General features: G+C 41.6%; 1 protein-coding gene across 2 annotated transcripts in view; it reads right to left on the minus strand.

The window, feature by feature from the left end:
* Window positions 1-21,932, minus strand: part of LOC115138650 (sodium/potassium/calcium exchanger 4-like) — a 44,455-nt gene extending 22,523 nt beyond the window's left edge. For both annotated transcript variants that reach the window (XM_029675740.2, XM_029675739.2), the window contains exons 1-2: window positions 21,051-21,932; window positions 17,692-17,805 (exon numbers count right to left, since the gene is read on the minus strand). In XM_029675740.2, coding sequence (XP_029531600.1) covers window positions 17,692-17,805; window positions 21,051-21,213 — 277 coding nt within the window. In that variant the 5' untranslated portion in view covers window positions 21,214-21,932. The remainder of the gene's footprint in view (window positions 1-17,691; window positions 17,806-21,050) is intronic.
* Between the last annotated feature and the right edge of the window lie 2,654 nt (window positions 21,933-24,586).

Here is a 24,586-nt window from a genome sequence, read left to right on the forward strand (position 1 = left end):
TTAGATTTTGGCACTGTCTCTATGCACACTCACAGGTCTCTACACACTCATGCACACTGTCACTCCAACACACACATAACATGCACACACCTGTATACTGACTACACACATGCACACACACTCACATACAATCATAATTTACACTGCTGCTACTGTTTATTATATATCCTGATGCCTAGTCATCTTACCCCTATACATATCTACTTGTGGTGCGCGGGTCAGCTGTTTGTTCACCTGTACCCGCCCGCAATTGTTAACAACCCATCTTCAATCACTCCACTATATTTGATACATTTAAAATCTGAGGCAAGCACCGGGACCTAACCCCCTAATATAGAAAATGCGCTGTAGGCTACAGTCAGCTGAACTATTTATTGACAAGGGGTGCAGTATTATTTTGGGCCTGATTTAGATACACTATGTTTCAGCTTATAATTTCAGACATTTTAGTTGTTAGTCAACTTGTATATAATTAGATACACGCAGCTTCTCTTCTGTCATTATATGTTGTCATATAAGACTAAATGAACCTTTGTTCACCAGAATAATGTAATAAATCAATTGAATCAATGCATAAATCTAGTTCTTTCGTGGAGCAAAGACCGTTTAGGAACCGGGGAGAAAATGCAATAGCCTGACTAAAGAAAACTGAAAAGATTTTCTGTGCCAAATTTCCAAATTACATCAGTTTGACCCAACATGTTTCTGATAAGATTTCAGTTTGGCATGTACGCATATTCTTTTGTGGATGAATACTATCAGCTTTTATGATCTTGATCAAGATAGTACCTCTACAGATGGTATCTGTCACGTGCTCCATCTCCGGCCTCTATGTCACCAGGCTGCTCGTTATGGAGCACACCTGGCACCATCGTTACGCGCACCTGCGCGTCATCAGACTCCATCACCTCCTTGATTACCTGCCCTATATATGTCACTCCCTTTGGTTCCTTCTCCAGGTGTCATTGTTTCTGTTTCTTGTTTTGTTCAGTTGTTTATTAAATGATGCACTCCCTGAACTTGCTTCCCGACTCCCAGTGCACACGTTACAGTATCTAACAGCGCCTCACAATCATCACACATAACACTGCTATCATCCTCGTTTACCACTTCAGCAAATCTTCCCCAAACATACATTTTCTGCTCCTCCCTTTTCTTTATTTTCAAATTCCCGTTTCGCAGCTTTTCTATTATTGAATTAAACTCTGACATTGTCCTTTTGCCTTTGTGGATCGACATTAACTTGTTCTGCCCATTCCAAAAAGCATTTGATGATTGACATGTAGGCTACTTGGCATGCGTACAGTTAGGTCTTAAAGTTTAGGCTTTAAAGATAGCCTAAAACAGGGGTTCCTAAACTTTTTCAGCCTGGAAACCCCCCCAAAAATCTGTTTTCTCCTGGGACCCAAGCTTAGGAAAATATGCAACTATACATACATTCCAGCACATTTCATTGCCCTTATGCCTAAAACAAATGCAATATAGACAACAACAAATAACAATCAAATGAAAAATACATATAAATATCTATTCATGTTTGTTTTCCCCCATTAAAAACACTCTTACAGTTGAAGTTGGGAGTTTACATACACTTAGATTGGAGTCATTAAAACTCGTTCTTCAACCACTCCACAAATTTCTTGTTAACAAACTAGTTTTGGCAAGTCGGTTAGGACATCTACATTGTGCATGACAAGAGTCATTTTTCCAACAATTGTTTACAGACAGATTATTTCACTTATAATTCACTGTATCACAATTCCAGTGGGTCAGAAGTTAACATACACTAAATTGACTTTGCCTTTAAACAGCTTGGAAATTCCAGAAAATTATGTCATGGCTTTAGAAGAGTCTGATAGGCTAATTGACATCATTGGATTCAATTGGAGGTGTACCTGTGGGTGTATTTCAAGGCCTACCTTCAAACCCAGTGCCTCTTTGCTTGACATCATGAGAAAATCTAAAGAAATCAGCCAAGACCTCAGAAAAACAATTGTAGACCTCCACAAGTCTGGTTCATCCTTGGGAGCAATTTCCAAATGCCTGAAGGTACCACATTCATCTGTAAAGCAGTTTGACACATATAACAACACAGAGTTACACATGGAATAAACAAACATACAGTCAATAACACAATAGAAAAAATATATATACAGTATGTGGAAATGAGATAAGATAAGGGAGGTAAGGCAATAAATAGGCCATGGTGGCAAAGTAATTACAATATACCAATTAAAACGATGGAGCTGGAGACTCATATCTCCCTCACTAACTTTAAGCATCAGCTGTCAGAGCAGCTCACAGATCATTGCACCTGTACTTAGCCCATCTGCAAATAGCCTATCCAACTACCTCATCCCCATGTTTTTATTTAAATTGTTTCTCTACTTGCACATTTATCTTCTGCACATCTATCACTCCAGTGTTTAATTGCTAAATTGTAATTACTTCGCCACTACAGCCTATTTATTGCCTTACCTCCCTAATCTTACCTCATTTGCACACACTGTATATATTTTTTTCTATTGTGTTATTGACTGTATGTTTGTTTATTCCATGTGTAACTCTGTGTTATTATATGTGTCGAACTGCTATGCTTTATCTTGGCTAGGTTGCAGTTGTAAATAAGAACTTGTTCTCAACTGGCCTACCTGGTTAAATAAAGGTGTTCTCAACTGGCCTACCTGGTTAAATAAAGGTGTTCTCAACTGGCCTACCTGGTTAAATAAAGGTGTTCTCAACTGGCCTACCTGGTTAAATAAAGGTGTTCTCAACTGGCCTACCTGGTTAAATAAAGGTGTTCTCAACTGGCCTACCTGGTTAAATAAGGGTGTTCTCAACTGGCCTACCTGGTTAAATAAAGGTGTTCTCAACTGGCCTACCTGGTTAAATAAAGGTGTTCTCAACTGGCCTACCTGGTTAAATAAAGGTGTTCTCAACTGGCCTACCTGGTTAAATAAAGGTGTTCTCAACTGGCCTACCTGGTTAAATAAAGGTGTTCTCAACTGGCCTACCTGGTTAAATAAAGGTGTTCTCAACTGGCCTACCTGGTTAAATAAAGGTGTTCTCAACTGGCCTACCTGGTTAAATAAAGGTGTTCTCAACTGGCCTACCTGGTTAAATAAAGGTGTTCTCAACTGGCCTACCTGGTTAAATAAAGGTGTTCTCAACTGGCCTACCTGGTTAAATAAAGGTGTTCTCAACTGGCCTACCTGGTTAAATAAAGGTGTTCTCAACTGGCCTACCTGGTTAAATAAAGGTGTTCTCAACTGGCCTACCTGGTTAAATAAGGGTGTTCTCAACTGGCCTACCTGGTTAAATAAAGGTGTTCTCAACTGGCCTACCTGGTTAAATAAAGGTGTTCTCAACTGGCCTACCTGGTTAAATAAAGGTGTTCTCAACTGGCCTACCTGGTTAAATAAAGGTGTTCTCAACTGGCCTACCTGGTTAAATAAAGGTGTTCTCAACTGGCCTACCTGGTTAAATAAAGGTGTTCTCAACTGGCCTACCTGGTTAAATAAAGGTGTTCTCAACTGGCCTACCTGGTTAAATAAAGGTGTTCTCAACTGGCCTACCTGGTTAAATAAAGGTGTTCTCAACTGGCCTACCTGGTTAAATAAAGGTGTTCTCAACTGGCCTACCTGGTTAAATAAAGGTGTTCTCAACTGGCCTACCTGGTTAAATAAAGGTGTTCTCAACTGGCCTACCTGGTTAAATAAAGGTGTTCTCAACTGGCCTACCTGGTTAAATAAAGGTGTTCTCAACTGGCCTACCTGGTTAAATAAAGGTGTTCTCAACTGGCCTACCTGGTTAAATAAAGGTGTTCTCAACTGGCCTACCTGGTTAAATAAAGGTGTTCTCAACTGGCCTACCTGGTTAAATAAAGGTGTTCTCAACTAGCCTACCTGGTTAAATAAAGGTGTTCTCAACTGGCCTACCTGGTTAAATAAAGGTGAAATAAATCAAATAATAATAATAATGCGTCTTCCAAATGGACAATGACCACAAGCATACTTCCAAAGCTTTGGCAAAATGGCTTAAGGACAACAAAGTCAAGCTATTGGAGTGGCTATCACAACGCCTGACCTCAATTCCACAACATTTGTGGACAGAACTGGAAAAAGCATGTGCGAGCAAGGAGGCCTACAAACCTGACTCAGTTACACCAGCTCTGTCAGGAGGAACGGGACAAAATTCACCCAATTTATTGTGGGAAGCTTGTGGAAGGCTACCTGAAATGTTTGAACCAAGTTAAACAATCAATTTAAAGGCAATGCTACCAAATACTAATTGAGTGTATGTAAACTTCTGACCCACTGGGAATGTGATGAATGAAATACAAGCTGAAATAAATCCTTCTCTATACTATTATTCTAACATTTCACATTCTTAAAATAAAGTGGTGATCCTAACTGACCAAAAACAGCACATTTTTACTAGGATTAAATGTCAGGAATTGGAAAAACTGAGTTTAAATGATTTTGGCTAAGGTGTATTTAAACTTCTGACTTCAACAGTACATATCTGTTTAGGTTGGAAGTGGTGCTGTTACAATATAATAAATCATTTTTTATTTTGAACTGGAATAAACTGATTGATCACATCACACAGATGTAGACCAGAAAACACACACACACACACACACTGTCCTAATGAGAGGTACAGTATGTGGCTGGTTGAAGTTTTCAACAAGCATGTCTATTTGGGCTCCGTTTTTGACAGTGCAACACTGAGGTCATGCTCGGCCTTGAAACTGTTGTGTACTTGTTTTTTTAAAAGTATTTCAGAGTTGAGAACCCTGACTGACATAGGTATGTGGTGCCAAACTGATTCAGAACATCTACTGCTTTTTCAGTCGGGCAAAAGACCACTTCCTGCTGTAGATGAGCAAGCCAGAACTGTGTGAGTGTGTTTGCCTCAAACAGCATCTTGCTTCAATCAGTTTATTCCAGTTAAGAATAATAATGATTACATGTATTTTAACAGCAACAGTTTCAACCTAGTCTTTCTTTCAACAATCCTTTCTACAGTAAGATGTACAGTAGGCCTGATCAGTTTTCATCTTCATCTTTACTGTTATTTGGGTTGCACTATCAGTAGCTAGCTTGCTTTGGCGAATGTTAGCTATTAGCTGTTTACAAGGCCAGGGGATTGTTCGAAAAAGAAACTCACATCTACCTCTATGATAGTTAGTACTCCCTTATTTCTGCTTATCATCACCTGGTATATAATGACAACAAAGCCTTGCTAGTTGACTTGCTTTTCCACTGTCGAAGCACTGTTTCCTGAAGCATTCTGCCTTGCTCTGAAAGAACTCCCTGGGTTTACTACCATGGCGTGGATGTTTGGTCAGGACGTGTCGTTTAATTCATTTGTTCGTTTTGAGAGACTCATTACTGAGCACTTCCCTGCACAAAACACATTGTGGGGGCACTGACAAATCAGTGACAAGACAGTGCATCATCTGCTGCTGAACGACAGCACACGACGCAGAGCTGTCGTTCAGCAGCAGATGATGCCCTGTCTGTCACTGACTTGTCAGTGCCCCCACAATGTGTTTTGTGCAGGGAAGTGCTCAGTAACTCTACTCTGTCTGAACACTACAAACACAAAGAGCAGAAGAAAGAGAAGTGGGGTTTATGATTCCTCTTTGAGCTAAAGAGTGTCTCTGAAATAGCCATTACTAATGACAACCATATTTAGCTACTTACTTTCATTCTCAAGGCCAAGAAAAACAATTGTTAGGTATATCAAAGCCTGCTGAGATACACTACATTATGTTTATCATTGCCAAATATTAAACATTTTCTAAATATGACTCCTGATTTGTATTGATGGTTGGAATTCAAGTTGAAGGATAAAAGTGATGCTGGTGCTTTTTTGAAAGGGATGATGCATTTTGAGCATTAAGAAGGCATGATAATTATATAATTGCTTTTGATCTTTTTAATGGCATAGTAAATCAATAATGAAAATAAACATCTAATTATCTCAGATGAGACTCATAATTAACTCATTACATACATAATTGCTTGCTTTGTACCTGGGATATGGCTTTGCATCTTGCAGATACCAGCTGCAAGTCTACAGCTACTAATTGTAACGATCATCTTTTGAAGAAGGTGTGGACCAAAGGGCAGCGTGGTAAGTGTGCATTCTGTAACGGTCGTCTGTTGAAGAAGGTGTGGACCAAAGGGCAGCGTGGTAAGTGTGCATTCTGTAACGGTCGTCTGTTGAAGAAGGTGAGGACCAAAGGGCAGCGTGGGAAGTGTTCATTCTGTAACGGTCGTCTGTTGAAGAAGGTGTGGACCAAAGGGCAGGGTGGTAAGTGTTCATTCTGTAACAATCATCTGTTGAAGAAGGTGAGGACCAAAGGGCAGCGTGGTAAGTGTTCATTCTGTAACGGTCATCTGTTGAAGAAGGTGTGGACCAAAGGGCAGCGTGGTAAGTGTGCATTCTGTAACGGTAGTCTGTTGAAGAAGGTGTGGACCAAAGGGCAGCGTGGTAAGTGTGCATTCTGTAACGGTCATCTGTTGAAGAAGGTGTGGACCAAAGGGCAGCGTGGTAAGTGTTCATTCTGTAACGATCATCTGTTGAAGAAGGTGTGGACCAAAGGGCAGCGTGGTAAGTGTGCATTCTGTAACGATCGTCTGTTGAAGAAGGTGAGGACCAAAGGCAGCGTGGTAAGTGTGAATTCTGTAACGATCGTCTGTTGAAGAAGGTGAGGACCAAAGGGCAGGGTGGTAAGTGTGCATTCTGTAACGATCGTCTGTTGAAGAAGGTGTGGACCAAAGGGCAGCGTGGTAAGTGTGCATTCTGTAACGATCGTCTGTTGAAGAAGGTGTGGACCAAAGGGCAGCGTGGTAAGTGTGCATTCTGTAACGGTCGTCTGTTGAAGAAGGTGAGGACCAAAGGGCAGCGTGGTAAGTGTTCATTCTGTAACGGTTGTCTGTTGAAGAAGGTGAGGACCAAAGGGCAGCATGGTAAGTGTTCATTCTGTAACGGTCATCTGTTGAAGAAGGTGAGGACCAAAGGGCAGCGTGGTAAGTGTTCATTCTTTTATTTCAACTGAACACTAAATAACAAAAATAACACAGAGAATGAACGAAAACCAAAACAGTCCTGTCAGGTGCAGAAACACAAAACAGAAAATAACTAACCACAAAAAACATGTGGGAAAAAGCTACCAAAGTATGGTTCCCAATCAGAGACAACGATAGACAGCTGTCCCTGATTGAGAACCATACCTGGCCAAAACAAAGGAATACAAAAACATAGAGAAAGGAACATAGAATTCCCACCCAAATCACACCCTGACCAAACCAAAATAGAGACATCAAAAGCTCTAAGGTCAGGGCGTGACACTAATGTGGAGATACTGAACATTGCTGACCGTCTTAGAAGACTAGGTCTGGATATCCACCCTCTTTACATATTGTTTGTTTTTATTGAAATGAAAGGAAATGAAGGTGAGACAGATAGAGGTGTATCTGGTGTAGAGTGGATTGATGGGGCCGGGACAAATCGCAGGCATACAGCACATTTACAATTTTAAATAACAACCATGCAAAAGCTCCTTTCTGCCTTATGCTCCAGACAGACGACCTTTGCACAGTACAGCTGTGTACTTCTCAACACCACTCCAGAAGTGACGTCAGAGTGATAATTAGGGATGGCACAACTATCGTATAATCATGTAACCGCCGATTATGGATGAAGACCGTCATTTATTTCATTTTCTGGTGTAACGGACAGTGGAAAACGGGACGGCAGGGCATTAGTGCGATTGAGTCCGATTCCGTGGTTACATGGACTCTTTACAAACATGATTCAACTTTGTTGCTCCTTGCTGAAAGAAGCAAAGTATTTGGTTGTATAGGCAACACCTCCTTCCTGCAGCAGCAGCAGCAGCAGCAGCAGCACATGTAGTCAGGAGTGGAGGAGAGGAGCACTGGTGAAAAAGTACCCAATTGTTATACTTGAGTAAAAGTAAAGATACCTTAATAGAAAATTACTCAAGTGAAAGTGAAAGTCACCCAGTAAAATACTACTTAAGTAAATGTCTAAAATAATTTGGTTTTAAATACACTTAAGTAGGAAGTACTTAAATATCAAAAGTAAAAGTATAAATACTTTCAAATTCTTTATTAATCAAATCAAACAGCACCATTTTTTTGTTTTTATTTAAGGCTAGCCAGGGGCCCACTCCAACACTCAGACATAATTTACAAACAGCCAGGGGCCCACTCCAACACTCAGACATCATTTACAAACAGCCAGGGGCCCACTCCAACACTCAGACATCATTTACAAGCAGCCAGGGGCCCACTCCAACACTCAGACATCATTTACAAACAAAGCATGCGTGTTTAGTGAGTCCGCCAGATCAGAGGCAGTAGGGATGACCGTTTTTTTATATGTTTTTTTAGGGGGTAGATCAGTTTTAATATTGCAGATAGATTGTAGCTTCCATCAATGTAATTGTCTGTATCATTTCCAATCCCCCATAAAAACATGTAAATATATATACTGTCATTCAAAAGTTTGGGCTCACTTAGAAATGTCCTTGTTTTTTAAAGAAAATCACATTTTCTGTCCATTAAAATAACAAATTGATCAAAAATACAGTGTAGACATTGTTAATGTTGTAAATGACTATTGTACCTGGAATTGGATGATTTTTAATGGAATATCTACATACTGTAGGCATACAGAGGCCCATTATCAGCAACCATCACTCCTGTGTTTCAATGGAACGCTGTTAGCTAATCCAAGTTTATAATTTTAAAAGGCTAATTGATCATTAGAAAACCCTTTTGCAATTATGTTAGCTAAACTGAAAACTGCTGTTCTGATTAAAGAAGCAATAAAACTGGCCTCCTTTAGAATAGTCTCAACTAAAACTGTATCTGGAGCATCAGCATTTGTGAGTTTGATTACAGGCTCAAAATGCCCAGAAACAAAGTACTTTCTTCTGAAACTCGTCAGTCTATTCTTGTTATGAGAAATGAAGGCTATTCCATTTCTTGGCTATCGCCAAGAAACTGAAGATCTCGAACAACGCTGTGTATTACTCCTTTCACAGAACGGCACAAACTGGTTATAACCAGAATAGAAAGAGGAGTGAGAGGCCCCGGTGCACAACTGAGCAAGAGGACAAGTACATTAGAGTGTCTAGTTAAAGAAACAGACGCCTCACAAGTTCTCTGGCAGCTTCATTAAATAGTACCCGCAAAACACCAGTCTCAACATCAACAGTGAAGAGGCGACTCCAGGATGCTGGCCTTCTAAGCAGAGTTGCAAAAAAAAATCCATATATCAGACTGGCCAGTAAAAATAAAATATTAAGATTGGAAAAAGAACACAGACACTGGACAGAGGAAATTTGCCTAGAAGGCCAGCATCCCGGAATCGCCTCTTCACTGTTGACGTTGAGACTGGTGTTTTGCGGGTACTATTTAATGTAGCTGTCAGTTGAGAACCCATTGTGTTCTTGGTCAGCTCCCTGACCAAGGCCCTTCTCCCCCGATTGCTCAGTTTGGCAGGGCGGCCAGCTCTAGGAAGAGTCTTGGTGGTTCCAAACTTCTTCCATCAAAATTCAATCTAGAATTGGCTTCCTATTTCGCAACAAAGCATAGTTCACTCATGCTGCCAAACATACCCTCGTAAAACTGACCATCCTTTCGATCCTTTGGCGATGTCATTTACAAAATAGCCTCCAACACTCAATAAATTGGATGCAGTCTATCACAGTGCCATCCGTTTTGTCACCAAAGCCCCATATACTACCCACCACTGCGACCTGTATGCTCTCGTTGGCTGGCCCTCGCTTCCTACTCGTTGCCAAACCCACTGGCTCCAGGTCATCTACAAGTCTCTGCTAGGTAAAGCCCTGCCTTATCTCAGCTCACTGGTCACCATAGCAGCACCCACCCATAGCACGCGCTTCAGCAGATATATCTCACTGGTCACCCCCAAAGCCAATTCTTCCTTTGGCCACCTCTCCTTCCAGTTCTCTGCTGTCAATGACTGGAACGAACTGCAAATATCTCTGAAGCTGGAGATTCTTACCTCCCTCACTAGCTTTAAGCACCAGCTGTCAAAGCAGCTCACAGATCACTTCACATGTACATAGCTCATCTGTAAATAGCCCATCCAATCTACCTCATCCCCATACTGTATTTTTTTATCTTGCTCCTTTGCACCCCAGTATCTCAACTTGCACATTCATCTTCTGCAGATCCTACCATTCCAGTGTTTAATTGCTATTTTGTAAGTACTTTGCAACCATGGCCTATTTATTGCTTTTACCTCTCTTATCCTATCTCATTTGCACATGCTGTATACAGATCTTTCTACTGTATTATTGATTGTATGTTTGTTTATTCCATGTGTAACTCTGTGATGTTGTATGTGTCGAACTGCTTTGCTTTATCTTGGCCAGGTCGCAGTTGCAAATGAGAACATGTTCTCAACTAGCCTACCTGGTTAAATAAAGGTGAAATTTAAAAGAAATTCAAAAAAGAATGATGGAGGCCACTGTGTTCTTGGGGACCTTCAATGCTGCAGAAATGTTTTTGGAACACTTCCCCAGATCTGTGCCTTGACACAAACCTGTCTCGGAGCTCTATGGACAATTCCTTCTACCTCATTACTTTGTTTTTGCTCTGACATGCACTGTCAACTGTGGGAACTTATAAGACAGGTGGGAGCAGGTTTTGTATCATAATTTACATTGTAAAATTATATGTTTTTAATCTGCCGTCGTTCTGCATATCAGTTCATAACCATGTGCCATGGAATCGGCACATCGAAAATCTCTTCGCTTTTTCAATCTATATGGTACAGTTGCCATTTCTTGGGTCCTTAAATGAAACTGATATACTTTTTATTTATCACAATTTTCTTTAACCAATTTTGGTCTTTAATGCTGGGCCGACAGACAAGTTTATTAACTCCTCCCCCTTCCTCTTGCCTCCTACATTTTTGCGGTAATGCTGCAATTAGTTGGTTGTAATTTTGGGTGGAGCAGACATTTCCATATATTTTTGTTAGCTGCATGTGTGACATAACTCCACCAGTCCTATTTATGATATAATTTATAAAGATGATATATATATATATATATATATACTGTATATATATACAGCTACAGTATATATGTGATGCTTCCGCTCATCCTTCTTGCTGTAGCAAGGGAATGCTTTGATGTTGATTTGACATGAGGACAATTAATGTTTAGCAGTTCCCTCAAGATTAAAACGGCACATTATGACCACTTAGATATGGTAATTAACATTTAACATATTTAAGTCATTTAGCAGACGCTCTTATCCAGAGCGACTTACAAATTGGTGCATTCACCTTATGACATCCAGTGGAACAGTAGTGCATCTAAATCTTTTAAGGGGGTGAGAGGGATTACTTTATCCTATCCTAGGTATTCCTTAAAGAGGTGGGGTTTCAGGTGTCTCCGGAAGGTGGTGATTGACTCCGCTGTCCTGGCGGAGTCAATTAAGTATTTTCGAAGTCTCAGAGTGGCATTTGTATTACAAGAATAAAATACATGGTTTAACATCAAACAGGCAAAGCGTCAATACAGTGATGATGAGATGGGGATGGCAGCCGTTTTATTGGCTCTTAACCAACTGTGCTATTTTGTTTGTTTTTCACATTGTTTGTAACTTGTTTTGTACATAATGTTTAGTCCCAGGGTCCTTAGCTTATTGATGAGCTTTGAGGGCGCTATGGTGTTGAACGCTGCGCTGTCGTCAATGAACAGAATTCTCACATAGGTGTTCCTTTTGTCCAGTTGTGAAAAGGCAGTGTAGAGTGCAATAGAGATTGAGTCATCTGTTGATCTGTTGGGGTGGTATGCGTCATCTGTTGATCTGTTGGGGTGGTATGCGAACTGGATTGGGTATAGTGTATCTGGGATGATGGTGTTGATGTGAGCTATGACCAGCCTTTCAAAGCATTTCATGGCTACAGATGTGAGTGTTACGGGGCATAGTCAGTTAGGCAGGTTACCTTAGTGTTCTTGGGCACAAGGACTATGGTGGTCTGCTTGAAACATGTAGGTATTACAGACTGGTACAGGGAGAGGTTGAAAATGTCAGTGAAGATACTTGCCAGTTGGTTAGTGCATGCTCTGAGTACTCACATCGGATACAGATAGCGAGATCACACAGTCGTCCAGAACAGCTGGTGCTCTCATGCATGGTTCAATGTTGCCTGCCTTGAAGCGAGCATAGAATTAATTTCGTTTGTCTGGTAGGCTGCATCACTGGGCAACTCGCGGCTGTGTTTCTCTTTGTAATCCATGATAGTTTGCAAGCCCTGCCACATCAGATGAGAATCATAGCCGGCATAATAGGATTTGATCTTAGCCCTATTTTGACGTTTTGACTGTTTGATGGTTTGCCGGAATGTCTTATAAGCGTCCAGATTAGTGTCGCGCTCCTTGAAAGCGGCAGATCTAGCTTTTATCTCAGTGTGGATTTTCCCTGTAATCAATCCAAGGCATCTTGTTGGGATACAGTATGTAGGTACGGTTACTGTGGGGATGTCATCGTCGATGCAGTTATTCATTAAACCAGTGAATTATGTGGTAAACACCTCTATGTTATTGGATGAAAATATTCCAGTCTTTGCTAGTCAAACAGTCCTGTAGCTTAGCATCCGTTGCGTCGGACTACTTCCGTGTTGAATGCTTCACTTGTACTTCATGTTTGAGCTTTTAACTGTAAGCAGGAATCAGGAGGATAGAGTTATGGTCAGATTTTCCAAATGGAAGGTGAGGGAGAGCTTTTTGTTTCTGTGTGTTGAGTAAAGGTGCATTTTTTCACCTCTAGTTGCACAGGTGACATACTGGTAAAAATGAGGTAAGACGGATTTCAGTTTCCCTGCATTAAAATCACCGGCCACTAGAAGCGTCGCCTCTGGATGTGCATTTTCTTGCTTTCTTATGGCCTGGTACAGCACGTTGAGTGTGGTCCGACGGCCAGCATCGATTTGTGGTAGTAAATAGACAGCTATGAAAAATATAGCTGAAAACTTGGTAAATAGTACCTCAAGACTTCCTTAATATTGGAGATTGCACACCAGCTGTTGTTTACAAAGAGACACACACCTCCCTCCTTCACCTTACCCGAAGTTGCCATTCGGTGGTGACGATGCATAGAAAAAAACATCTATTAAATCAAATCAAATAAAGTTTATTTGTCACGTCCGCCGTGAAATGCTTACTTACAGGCTCTAACCAATAGTGCAAAAAAGGTGTTAGGTGAACAATAGGTAAGTAAAGAAATAAAACAACAGTAAAAAGACAGGCTAAATACAGTAGCGAGGCTATAAGAGTAGCAAGGCTACATACAGACACCGGTTGGTCAGACTGTTTCAGGTAGTATGTACATATAGATATGGTTAAAGTGACTATGCATATATGATGAACAGAGAGTAGCAGTAGCGTAAAAGAGGGGTTGGCGGGTGGCGGAACACAATGCAGATAGCCCGGCTAGCCAATGTGCGGGAGCACTGGTTGGTCGGCCAAATTGAGGTAGTATGTACATGAATGTATAGTTAAAGTGACTATGCATATATGATAAACAGAGAGTAGCAGCAGCGTAAAAAGTGGGTTTGGGGGGTGTTGGGGGGGCACACAATGCAAATAGTCTGGGCAGCCATTTGATTACCTGGTCAGGAGTCTTATGGCTTGGGGGTAAAAAGTGTTGAGAAGCCTTTTTGTCCTAGACTTGGCACTCCGGTACTGCTTGCCATGCGGTAGTAGAGAGAACAGTCTATGACTGGGGTGGCTGGGGTCTTTGACAATTTTTAGGGCCTTCCTCTGACACCGCCTGGTGTAGAGGTCCTGGATGGCAGGCAGCTTAGCTCCAGTGATGTACCGGGCCGTACGCACTGCCCCCTGTAGTGCCTTGCGGTCAGAGGCCGAGCAATTACCGTACCAGGCAGTGATGCAACCAGTCAGGTTGCATCACATGCTCTCGATGTTGCAGCTGTAGAACCTTTTGAGGATCTCAGGACCCATGCCAAATCTTTTTAGCTTCCTGATAGGGAATAGGCTTTGTCGTGCCCTCTTCACGACTGTCTTGGTGTGTTTGGACCATTCTAGTTTGTTGTTGATGTGGACCCAGAGGAACTTGAAGCTCTCAACCTGCTCCAGATGTAGAGTATATTATCCATGTCCTTGTTCATACTCCCAAGAAACATAGGATATTACAGTTCTTCATGTGCCTTTGATGGGATAGTCTGGAACGGCGCTCGTACACTTTGTTCTCTAGTGATTGTATGTTCGCCAACAGAACGAAGGATGTCTCATCTCGTCAGGGATTTGCAAATCTTGCGCCGTCTCTTTCTCTTCGAATTCCGGGGATTAGGGCCTGTTCCGGAATGAGCCGTATATACACAGCTGTTCTGATGTCCAATGTTCTGAGGTCCAGAAGCTGTTTTCGGTCATAAGAAATGATGGCGGAAATATTATGTACAAAGAAAGTTTTGATTAGTGTAAAAAAAACACACACAAAATTGCAGAATTGGTCAGGAGCTCGTAAGATGGTAGCTATGCACTGCAGCGCCAACCTACTGTTTTGGCCCTCTCTCTCCCTCTCCATTTCCCTCTCTCTTTTTCTCTCTCTCACTTTACCACACCAGCTGTCTCAACCTCTGAATTCTCAGTTATGAAAAGCCAACTGACATTTCCTCCTGAGGTTCTGACCTGTTGCACCCTCTACAACCACTGTGGTTATTATTTGACCCTGCTGGTCATCTATGAATGTTTGAACCTCTTTCAGAACAATCTGGCCTTAATGGCCATGTACTCTTATAATCTCCACCAGGCACAGCCAGAAGAGGACTGGCCACCCCGAAGAGCCTGGTTCCTCTCTAGGTTTTTTACTAGGTTCCTGCCTTTCTAGAGAGTTTTCCCTAGCCACCGTGCTTCTACATCTGCATTGCTTGCTCTTTGGGGTTTTAGGCTGGGTTTCTGTGTAAGCACTTTGTGACATCTGCTGATGTAAAACGGGCTTTATAAATACATTTGATTGATTAATTAATTGATTGCAGTATAAGGCCTTCTGAATGTCTGCTTCACGGACTGAACTCGCCAGATGTGTTTTACTCTATTCTGAATTCATAAAAATATTTCCAGTTAGTTAATTCAGCACTCAGAGGTTAGGTGCTGTGCCTTGATGTTTGCAATTCATCTACTATACCACCAGAAATGTGCCCAGCTGTTCAAAACACAAAGGATGGCAATGTGTATGTCAACACAGCCTAGGCAGTGTGAACAGATGTGAGCAGCTAAACTACAACTTGCTTTTTTGTTAATGATGACTGCATGTTATCCCATTTGAATAACGTCAGTCTTTCAAATTAACAGAGTAATAACATGTCTGTGTCGTCAGTGATTTTCTAAGGTTTGTGTTTGTCCCTGCATTTTTCTGACGTGTGAGTAGCAGTCAGTCAGACTCAGTCAGTCTATACTGTACAGCTCACTGCTGTATTGTGGTCTAAAAATAGCACAATCTTCTATTATTAGACAGCACATCCAAGGTCCTGTCAGGAAGGAGACCATCAGCACATCAATGGTCCTTTCAGGAAGGGGACTATCAGCACATCAATGGTCCTGTCAGGAAGGAGACTATCAGCACATCCAAGGTCCTGTCAGGAAGGAGACTATCAGCACAACAATGGTCATGTCAGGAAGGAGACTATCAGCACATCAATGGTCCTGTCAGGAAGGGGACTATCGGCACATCAATGGACCTGTCATGAAGGAGACTATCAGCACATCAATGGTCCTGTCAGGAAGGAGACTATCAGCACATCAATGGTCCTGTCAGGAAGGAGATTATCAGCACATCAATGGTCCTGTCAGGAAGGAGACTATCAGCACATCAATGGTCCTGTCAGGAAGGAGACTATCAGCACATCAATGGTCCTGTCAGGAAGGGGACTATCTCCACATCAATGGTCCTGTCAGGAAGGAGACTATCAGCACATCAATGGTCCTGTCAGGAAGGAGACTATCAGCACATCATTGGTCCTATCAGGAAGGAGACTATCAGCACATCAATGGTCCTGTCAGGATGGAGACTTTCAGCACATCAATGGTCCTGTCAGGAAGGAGACTTTCAGCACATCAATGGTCCTGTCAGCAGCATACCGCCCTGCATACCACTGCTGGCATGCTTCTGAAGCTAAGCAGGGTTGGTCCTGGTCAGTCCCTGGATGGGAGACCAGATGCTGCTGGAAGTGGTGTTGGAGGGCCAGTATGAGGCACTCTGTCCTCTGGTCTAAAAGAATATCCCAATGCCAAAGGGCAGTAATTAGGGACATTGCCCTGTGTAGGGTGCCGTCTTTCGGGTGGGACGTTACACGGGTGTCCTGACTCTCTGAGGTCATTAAAGATCCCATGGCACTTATCGTAAGAGTAGGGGTGTTAACCCTGGTGTCCTGGCTAAATTCCCAATCTCACCCTCAAACCATCAGTCACCTAATAATCCCCAGTTTACAATTGGCTCATTCATCCCCCTCCTCTCCCCTGTAACTATTCCCCAGGTCGTTGCTGCAAATGAGGATGTGTTCTCAGTCAACTTACCTGTTAAATAACAGATAAATAAAAATACATAAATAAAGGAAGGGGACTATCAGCACATCAATGGTCCTGTCAGGAAAGGGATTATCAGCACATCAATGGTCCTGTCAGGAAAGGAACTATCAGCACTGTCGTGTGCTGTTCTGATGCAGAAGGTTGTGTATATTATTATAGCATCAATATGAACACATAAGTGCATCAAAAATGAACCAATGATAAATCAATATACCCTCAGAAAAATATCAAATTGAGACCAGCTCCAAAAGGGGAAGGTGAACACACAGCAATGAAAAGCTTTATTTAAAATGTCATGATACCACCGTCTTTCTGCCATGATATTATCATTTGTTACGTTCAGAATGTTGAAATGATTATGTGAGGAACAGAACATCATGGTTTTGGGTTTGCATGCTGAACTGGAACAGTAATTGAGCTTGCTTTCTGTCAGGCTTCAGTCCTCTGCTCTCTCTCTCTCTCTCTCTCTCTCTCTCTTCTTATCGCCTACATAATGAAGATTTATAGCTCTGTCCTGTGCCTCCAAAACTAACTCATCTCATTTGTCATTCAGTTGGAGGCCCCACCCACCCACCCACCTGGACACCCAGGTTGCCCACATTTGCAAATCTCATCTGCACCACAACCACAGTAGTAAAAACTGTGGCTATTCTGACGAACAATAGACTAACTAGAGAGCTAGTGGTGGTAGATTTAGTGAAACATCTAAGGCAACCAATATTTTCCCATCTCACTCCATCTGTTCTTTTTCTAACTGACTCAGAGTATGTGTAGGCTGTAGGAAACATGAGGGCTGTGCCATTGTATAACACTCCCTGAAGAGCTTTCCTATGAAGTCCTCCCAAGCTGCAGTAGCTGGCTGGTTGTTCAGATTTAGGGTACAGTGCAGTACCTAGCTCTGTGCAGGTATAAGATACACAACATGGCTCCAGACAAAAGTAGGGTTCACTACCACACTGCCTTGTTCAGTGCAGGTTTAGAGACATTATCTGGCTAACTGCAGGTTTAGGGTATAGGGTTAGGGTAATGGTAGGGGTAGAGGGTTGGGGAACACTACCTACCTGGCTCAGTGCAATTCTTATCCAGTGTGTTATTGTCCCCGTCCAAGGCCATCAGCCTGCGTCCCAGACGGTCAGATGTGTCAGCCAGCCCCTGCTCCAGGACCAGACCATGTCCTACAACAGGAAAGAGACAGGTATTGAACCACTCCCCACTTGGAGAATCCCTGGAAATAAATCTAGGAAGGTCTAACCAGGAAGTCAGAAGCTTAAAATGTTGTTAGGACTAACCAATACTATAAGGATGGCAGTCTATAATACTTATTGAGCTCTGTGTTGTGCTTTATCAAACTTATCAACATATAAATCACCTGATGCCACTGTGTGACTGAATATAATGGGACTCATTTGTATGTAAAACAACAAGCCTGCTTACAACGGACAAGACAGTGCTATTTCCAGCTCTAACAGTGGCTTGTCTGTGGTGATGTATCTTCCATCCTCTTATGCATGATATCATTTGTTATAATCCCTTAAGCTCCTTGTTATTCTGGGGCGGCAGGTAGCCTAGTGGTTAGAGGTTTGGGCCAGTAACCGAAAGGTTGCTTGATCGAATCCCTGAGCTGACAAGGTACAAATATGTTGTTCTGCCCCTGAACAAGGCAGTTAACCCACTGTTCCCTGGTAGGCTGTCAGTGTAAAAAAAAGAATTTGTTCTTAACTGACTTGCCTAGTAAAATACATTCTAATACAATTAGTGAACTCTCTCTGTGACAGATTTTATCCAAACAGTTGATGTTCAAATCAGGGGTTGGAACAGTTTCAGGGGGAAAAAAATAAATCCGGAAAATAACTAAGTTATTTGAGGAAGGGAAACAAAACAGGAAACGAATGTGATCTCTGGTGTCCCTGAAAATAACTAAGTTATTTGAGGTAGGGAAACAAAACAGGAAACGAATGTGATCTCTGGTGTCCCTGAAAATAACCGTTATTTTCTCATCTCTGGAACCGGTTAATGTCTCGTATATAATTATGTAAAACAGTGAAGTTATGATGCTAGTAATAGCCCAAACACATTCTAATTCACGTCAACCCATGATGCTCAGTGCTTCAAGCACTAATCTGTCCATCAAACATGTAAACAACTAGTTAACCCATTCCATAGCGCTGCTCTATCCAAGCAAATTGATGGATTTAGATTTGATCAGGATCCCCATTAGCCAACACCAATGGTAACAGCTAGTCTTCCTGGGGTCCGACACATAACGAAAAAGACATTAAAGACAAAAATGTACATACTCATTTGAGTAAATTCATGAGCTAAATTTAAAAACAGTGTTGATTTTAGGAGGTAAAAAAATCTACGAAAATGAGCAATATGAACCGTTACTTTTTGGGGATTTGAACCGGTTCAACTTTATTATGCTGGTCAGAGCACTGGAACGGAACCAAACAAGTATGGGTTCTGCTCGGAATGGAACGATTGGAAAATCATTTCGGTTCCAACACCTGGTTCAACTCGATAGCGCCCTATTATGTTCAAACAGGGACATAAAACTACAGAGACATATTTTATGGCACAATATAAAAATGTGTCTTATGATACAGCGAGCCCTAATGCAGGTGTAAAGTGAAATGTTAAGTAGGAAAGAATTTACACACCAGCCCTGTGACTTATTGTGTGTGTGTGTGTGTGTGTGTGTGTGTGTGTGTGTGTGTGTGTGTGTGTGTGTGTGTGGAGAAAGTTACAGAAATTAACATATTTTAGGAGTCAGGAATCTGATGGATGTGTTGTTCATTAAAACTCCACATACCAGTTGTGAACTAATCTGGCATCGATAAGTGAGGGGTAATTCATTTCAAAGGCAAGACAGCATCAAACATGGACACATTCACAAATTCTTGCCTCTGAAATGATTGTGCATTCTGGAGCACTTAACTTAATGTTGACAGTTTATAAGTGATTCTTCCATATTGGTGATAGAACATTTAATACCATAATGCCATAATACTACTTCCTGTAATAAATTGCTGATTCAAAGCCAAGTCTTGACTGTTCCACACTATCCCTATCTTTCTATTGTTTACATCATTTTGTAACATTCAATTCATGTAACAATTTATTCAGTGATCAAGAACAACAGATTAACACTGACATGTGAGTGACCACTCCTGAAATAATGATTCAAGGACTTGTCACAGTTCATATAGAATATTTGATTTCCTTGTAAATCATTTTGTATACGTAGGTAATAGGTATTCTTTTTCAGCTCTCACACATAATGTATGGCACCAAAAGGGCTAAGTGCATACAGGTAAATGTGTGTTGAATCATGTTCTATGCAAACAAATGTACAGGTTTTATGATCTGACCTGATACTGACAATAGATACTGTTGTCCTGTCTCTTTTCAGTTTTTCCCAGAATGATGTAGTACAGTTAAATACAGAGAAGCCATATTGTAGCTGAAGTAAGACTGGTTGAACCCGACATGGTCTCCACAAACCCACCCAGCAGGCGAGGGACACAACCCCGCGCCCCCCAAACCGACATGGTCTCCACAAACCCACCCAGTAGGCGAGGGACACAACCCCGCGCCCCCCAAACCGACATGGTCTCCACAAACCCACCCAGCAGGCGAGGGACCCAACCCCGCGCCCCCCAAACCGACATGGTCTCCACAAACCCACCCAGCAGGCGAGGGACCCAACCCCGCGCCCCCCAAACCGACATGGTCTCCACAAACCCACCCAGCGGGCGAGGGACCCACCCCCTTACCCCCAAGGCGACAGAGACAGCACATGTCAAACCAAATGAATAGGAGACAAAAACAAACATGTCTATGACTGTCTTGAAGAAGGGAATACAGTATTTGGCGTAAATCAAAACTGACTGAGAATGACCTGCCACTCACATTATATTATAGAACCTGCACACACACACTGCGATTACCTCTCCACTCGAATCAGTCAGGGCCATAAACTATACTTTTATGAGTGTCCCAGATTCAGTGGGTATAAACACATTCTACAAACAGAACAGTCAGGTGTGCTGCCTGCCAGCCCAGTTTAAATGATGAGCAGCCTACATGTCATTTTTGTTGAAAATGCAAGAATCTCCCAAAATGGGACATGACGCGCATGCCACAAAAAACACAAATCTCCATCCCGAACCATGGTTATTATTATAGCGTCCCGCTATGCCGATTCTAGCGGATTTATATTCTGAAGCAGGCAAGCAGAAGGACCTTTTGAGACATAATGTCATAGATTTATGATATATTAATTTGGCACCAATGCAGTGCCTGCCAATTTGCGCAATCACATCATAAAATTCATTTTTTGTTCCACACAGTCCGGTGATTATAAACACGTTCCCCCCGGGCCAACCCTGGGACCCCTTTCCCCTCGTATTCTTCTCACCTGTTTTCGTGAGCAGGGCGGACATGCACCATGCCAAACATAGAATACTGCAGATAAAACAGACTTGAACGAAAAGCATCTGTCTCCTCTTGCGGACTTTGAAGATTTTAGCTATAGCTCTCTTTTTTGACATGGTGCAGTTCTGCTCCGGTAGAGGCTCCATGTCTGTACCGTACGCGGGGAACAGGCTGGGGTATAGCGGACAGCAGGCTCGTCCTCCTCCCTATCACTGCAGATAGCGTCCCACTGAGCGCCGTGCCACAGATGGTTCGGACCGCAGAAATCACCCGAGTATGCCTATAGTTTCAAACAGCAAAGGGTCGGGTTGCCGTCCTCACTTCAAATAGCCGAGGCGCGGATCTCTGACGGAGGCAGCGGAGCGAACAGCTCGCATGTGTGAATGTGTGAGCTCAGTCCCCGCTCCCTGGGAGCCGCAGGGAAAACACTACTCAGATGTTGGATTATGAAAACCGCACGTGGGAATTGTGTCCTGTGGCGAGAGAATGCTGTTATAGTGTAATCAAATTAAATTACACAATAGTCCCATTATTATATAGGCAGGCAAGTGAGACTACAGCCTAGTTTATTCTAAATATACCACTATTTCTCAAGCCGATGCCAGTTGGCATCTTCAAAAGCCGCGGACAGCCCTTTTACATGTACCCATGTGCACCCGTCAATCGGTCCACCGTGGATTCTAGACAACAAGGTTGATTTATTGGCCGTTGAAAATAGGTCATTCTCCAATATTGTTCCATCCGCTTGGTATTGTCTCCTTCTCCCCAAAATGCTCAGGGGCTAAAACATTATCAGCAAAAAATATTAGCTCATCCCACACTTTCGTTCCATGATAGCGCGCGCTCCCCCACAACATGCAGCGGCAACTTCTACATGTGAGTGGAATGTACACGTGACGCTGCTCCTCCATGGTGGTAGCCTACAATCTTTTTTGGCATTGTATGCATGTAAGAAAACTGTGGCAAGACATCAGTAGGTTTATAATTGAACACATTTATGAAGATTTTACACTATTGTGGAGAGATGTACTGTTTGGATTCTTTACATACAATAGAAATAAGCGGAATCATTTTTATGTAATTAATTTTATTATTCTTTTGGCCAAATTTCATATACACAAATGTAAATTTACAAACAGAAAACCACATTTTCGTATCCTACAAAAAGAAATTGAACTGTATTTTAAGACGGTTAAATGCTCTACTAACAAAAAAGCTGTTACAATTGTAAGTATATGCATGTCCCTTAAGGTCCTTGTGTAATTGTAATGTGATATTGTACCCCCTAGCTCGATTGTCCATTGTTTGTAATCTATGTATGCTTGTGTTCCCTCATGTGCTTTATGTATTGATTTGTTGTTAATAAAATTAAAAATTTAAAAATTATTTTTATTATTATTTTTTTAAATAAAAAAAACTATGCCTGTATCTACCAGCCTACTCTATCCATCCATCCTAGGAGGGAAAAAAATGGCCAGCTGCCGGTATCTACTGGCCTACTCTGTCTGTCCTACCTTCCTGGCCTAAATTGGTCATCTTACTGATGCAGTACAGAATTGCAGAAGTGGTAAAAGTAAAATCGACTGTAAATTATAGTAATAGTTCAAGCTGAAGTATGTAACTTTTTGGATAGCGGCCAAATTCACGTAGAAATGTTATTTCTAGATCTGTCATTCTCATTGAAAGCAAGTCTAAGAAGTGGTAGATCTGTTCTTTGTGTGCAATTTCTATGCTCCTGTTTTTAAGTTTCCTTTTTGCATCTTTTTGAATACTTTTGGTTTTGTACACCAGCTTCAAACAGTTGAAAATACAATATTTTTGGTAATTGAACATATATTTTACAGCGGTTTAGATGGTACAATGATTCTTTACTATACTATACATAGCTTTTTTTGTCACATAAACTGAAATTAAGCTAACTATTAGCATTTTAGCAACCAGTAAATGTCAGAAATGTCTGCATATTGCACCTTTATATGCATTAATTCATGTTAAATGAATCACTTGCATGTTTAGTATTTTATCCTTATTGAAACAGATTATTTTGGGCTACTGTGACGTTACATGTTATTTGTGTTATTATTAAATATATATTTTACAATTGCAAATATTTGATCAAACTCATATTATGGTTAAATAAATTATTTACAAATAATTTGTGTTCCTCAATAAAACTTTACAGCATCCTGTTGTTGAGATGGATTGTCCACCTCAATAACAGCAACAGCCCCTTCACATTACACTCCATGCAGTTTGGCTTCAGAGCAAAACACTCCACAGAAACAGCCAACTGCTTTCTTCTGGAAAATGTGGACAAAGGGGGCGTTGTTGGGGCTGTATTTCCAGACCTAAGGAAAGCTTTTGATACTGTTAACCATGAGGATCTCATTACAAAACTGTCCAAGTTCAACTTTTCCCCCGATCCCTTGAGATGGATGAAATCATACATTGAAGGCGGAACCCAGTGTGTCAGAGTGAGCAATGAGCTGTCGCCCACTCTCAGCTATGATGTGGGGGTGCCCCAAGGGTCAATACTGGGGTCCCTCCTGTACAGCCTGTACAATAATGATCTACTGGGTTTGTAGTTTAAATGCATGCAGATGATACAGTGATATATGTGCATGCAAAGAGCAAACAACAAGCTGCACAATAACTACCTACTGTAATGGTCCAGGTTACAAAGTGTCTCTGTGACTCATGTTTGCATCTCGATGGGAAAAAACAGTCTGCATGTTCTTCACAAAGAGGGCAACTGATGCTACTGAGCCAGATGTCTATGTGTCAGGGGAGAAGCTCCAGGTGGTATCCTTGGTATCATACTTTATTCCAACCTCTCTTTTAAAAAGCAGGTGAAAAAGGTAACTCAAATAACCAAATTCAACCTAGCTAATTTCCGATTCAAACAAAATTGTTTGACTACAGAGGTAGCAAAACTGTATTTCAAATCTATGATACTCCCCCACTTAACATACTGCTTGACTAGTTGGGCCCAAGCTTGCTGTACAACATTAAAACCCATTCAGTCTGTCTACAAACAGGCTCTCAAAGTGCTTGATAGAAAGCCCAATAGCCATCATCACTGTTACATCCTCAGAAAGTGTGGGCTCCTGAGTCAGGAAAAATCTTGTGCAATACACCAACGCGTCTTGTATTCAAGATCCTAAATGGCCTGGCTCCACCTCCACTTAGTACTTTTGTTAATAACCTCTACAGGATCGGTGTCCCTATACCGGGACGGTTGTTGCTAACGTGTGTTAATGTGATTAGCATGGCGTTGTAAGTAACAGCAAACTTTCCAGGACATAGACATGTCTTATATGGGCAGAAAGCTAAAATTCTTGTTAATCTAACTGCACTGTCCAATTTACAGTAGCTATTACGGTGAAAAAATATCATACTATTGTTTGAGGAGAGTGCACAACAACAAAAAACTTTAATCACGGCAATTGGTTCACCTCTGAAGCTAAATCATGCACTTACATTCAGTAATCTTGCTCTGATTTGTCATCCTGAGGGTCC

The sequence above is a fragment of the Oncorhynchus nerka genome, linkage group LG12, assembly GCF_034236695.1.
Source record: "Oncorhynchus nerka isolate Pitt River linkage group LG12, Oner_Uvic_2.0, whole genome shotgun sequence".
In the NCBI taxonomy this organism is placed as follows: Eukaryota; Metazoa; Chordata; class Actinopteri; order Salmoniformes; family Salmonidae; genus Oncorhynchus; species Oncorhynchus nerka.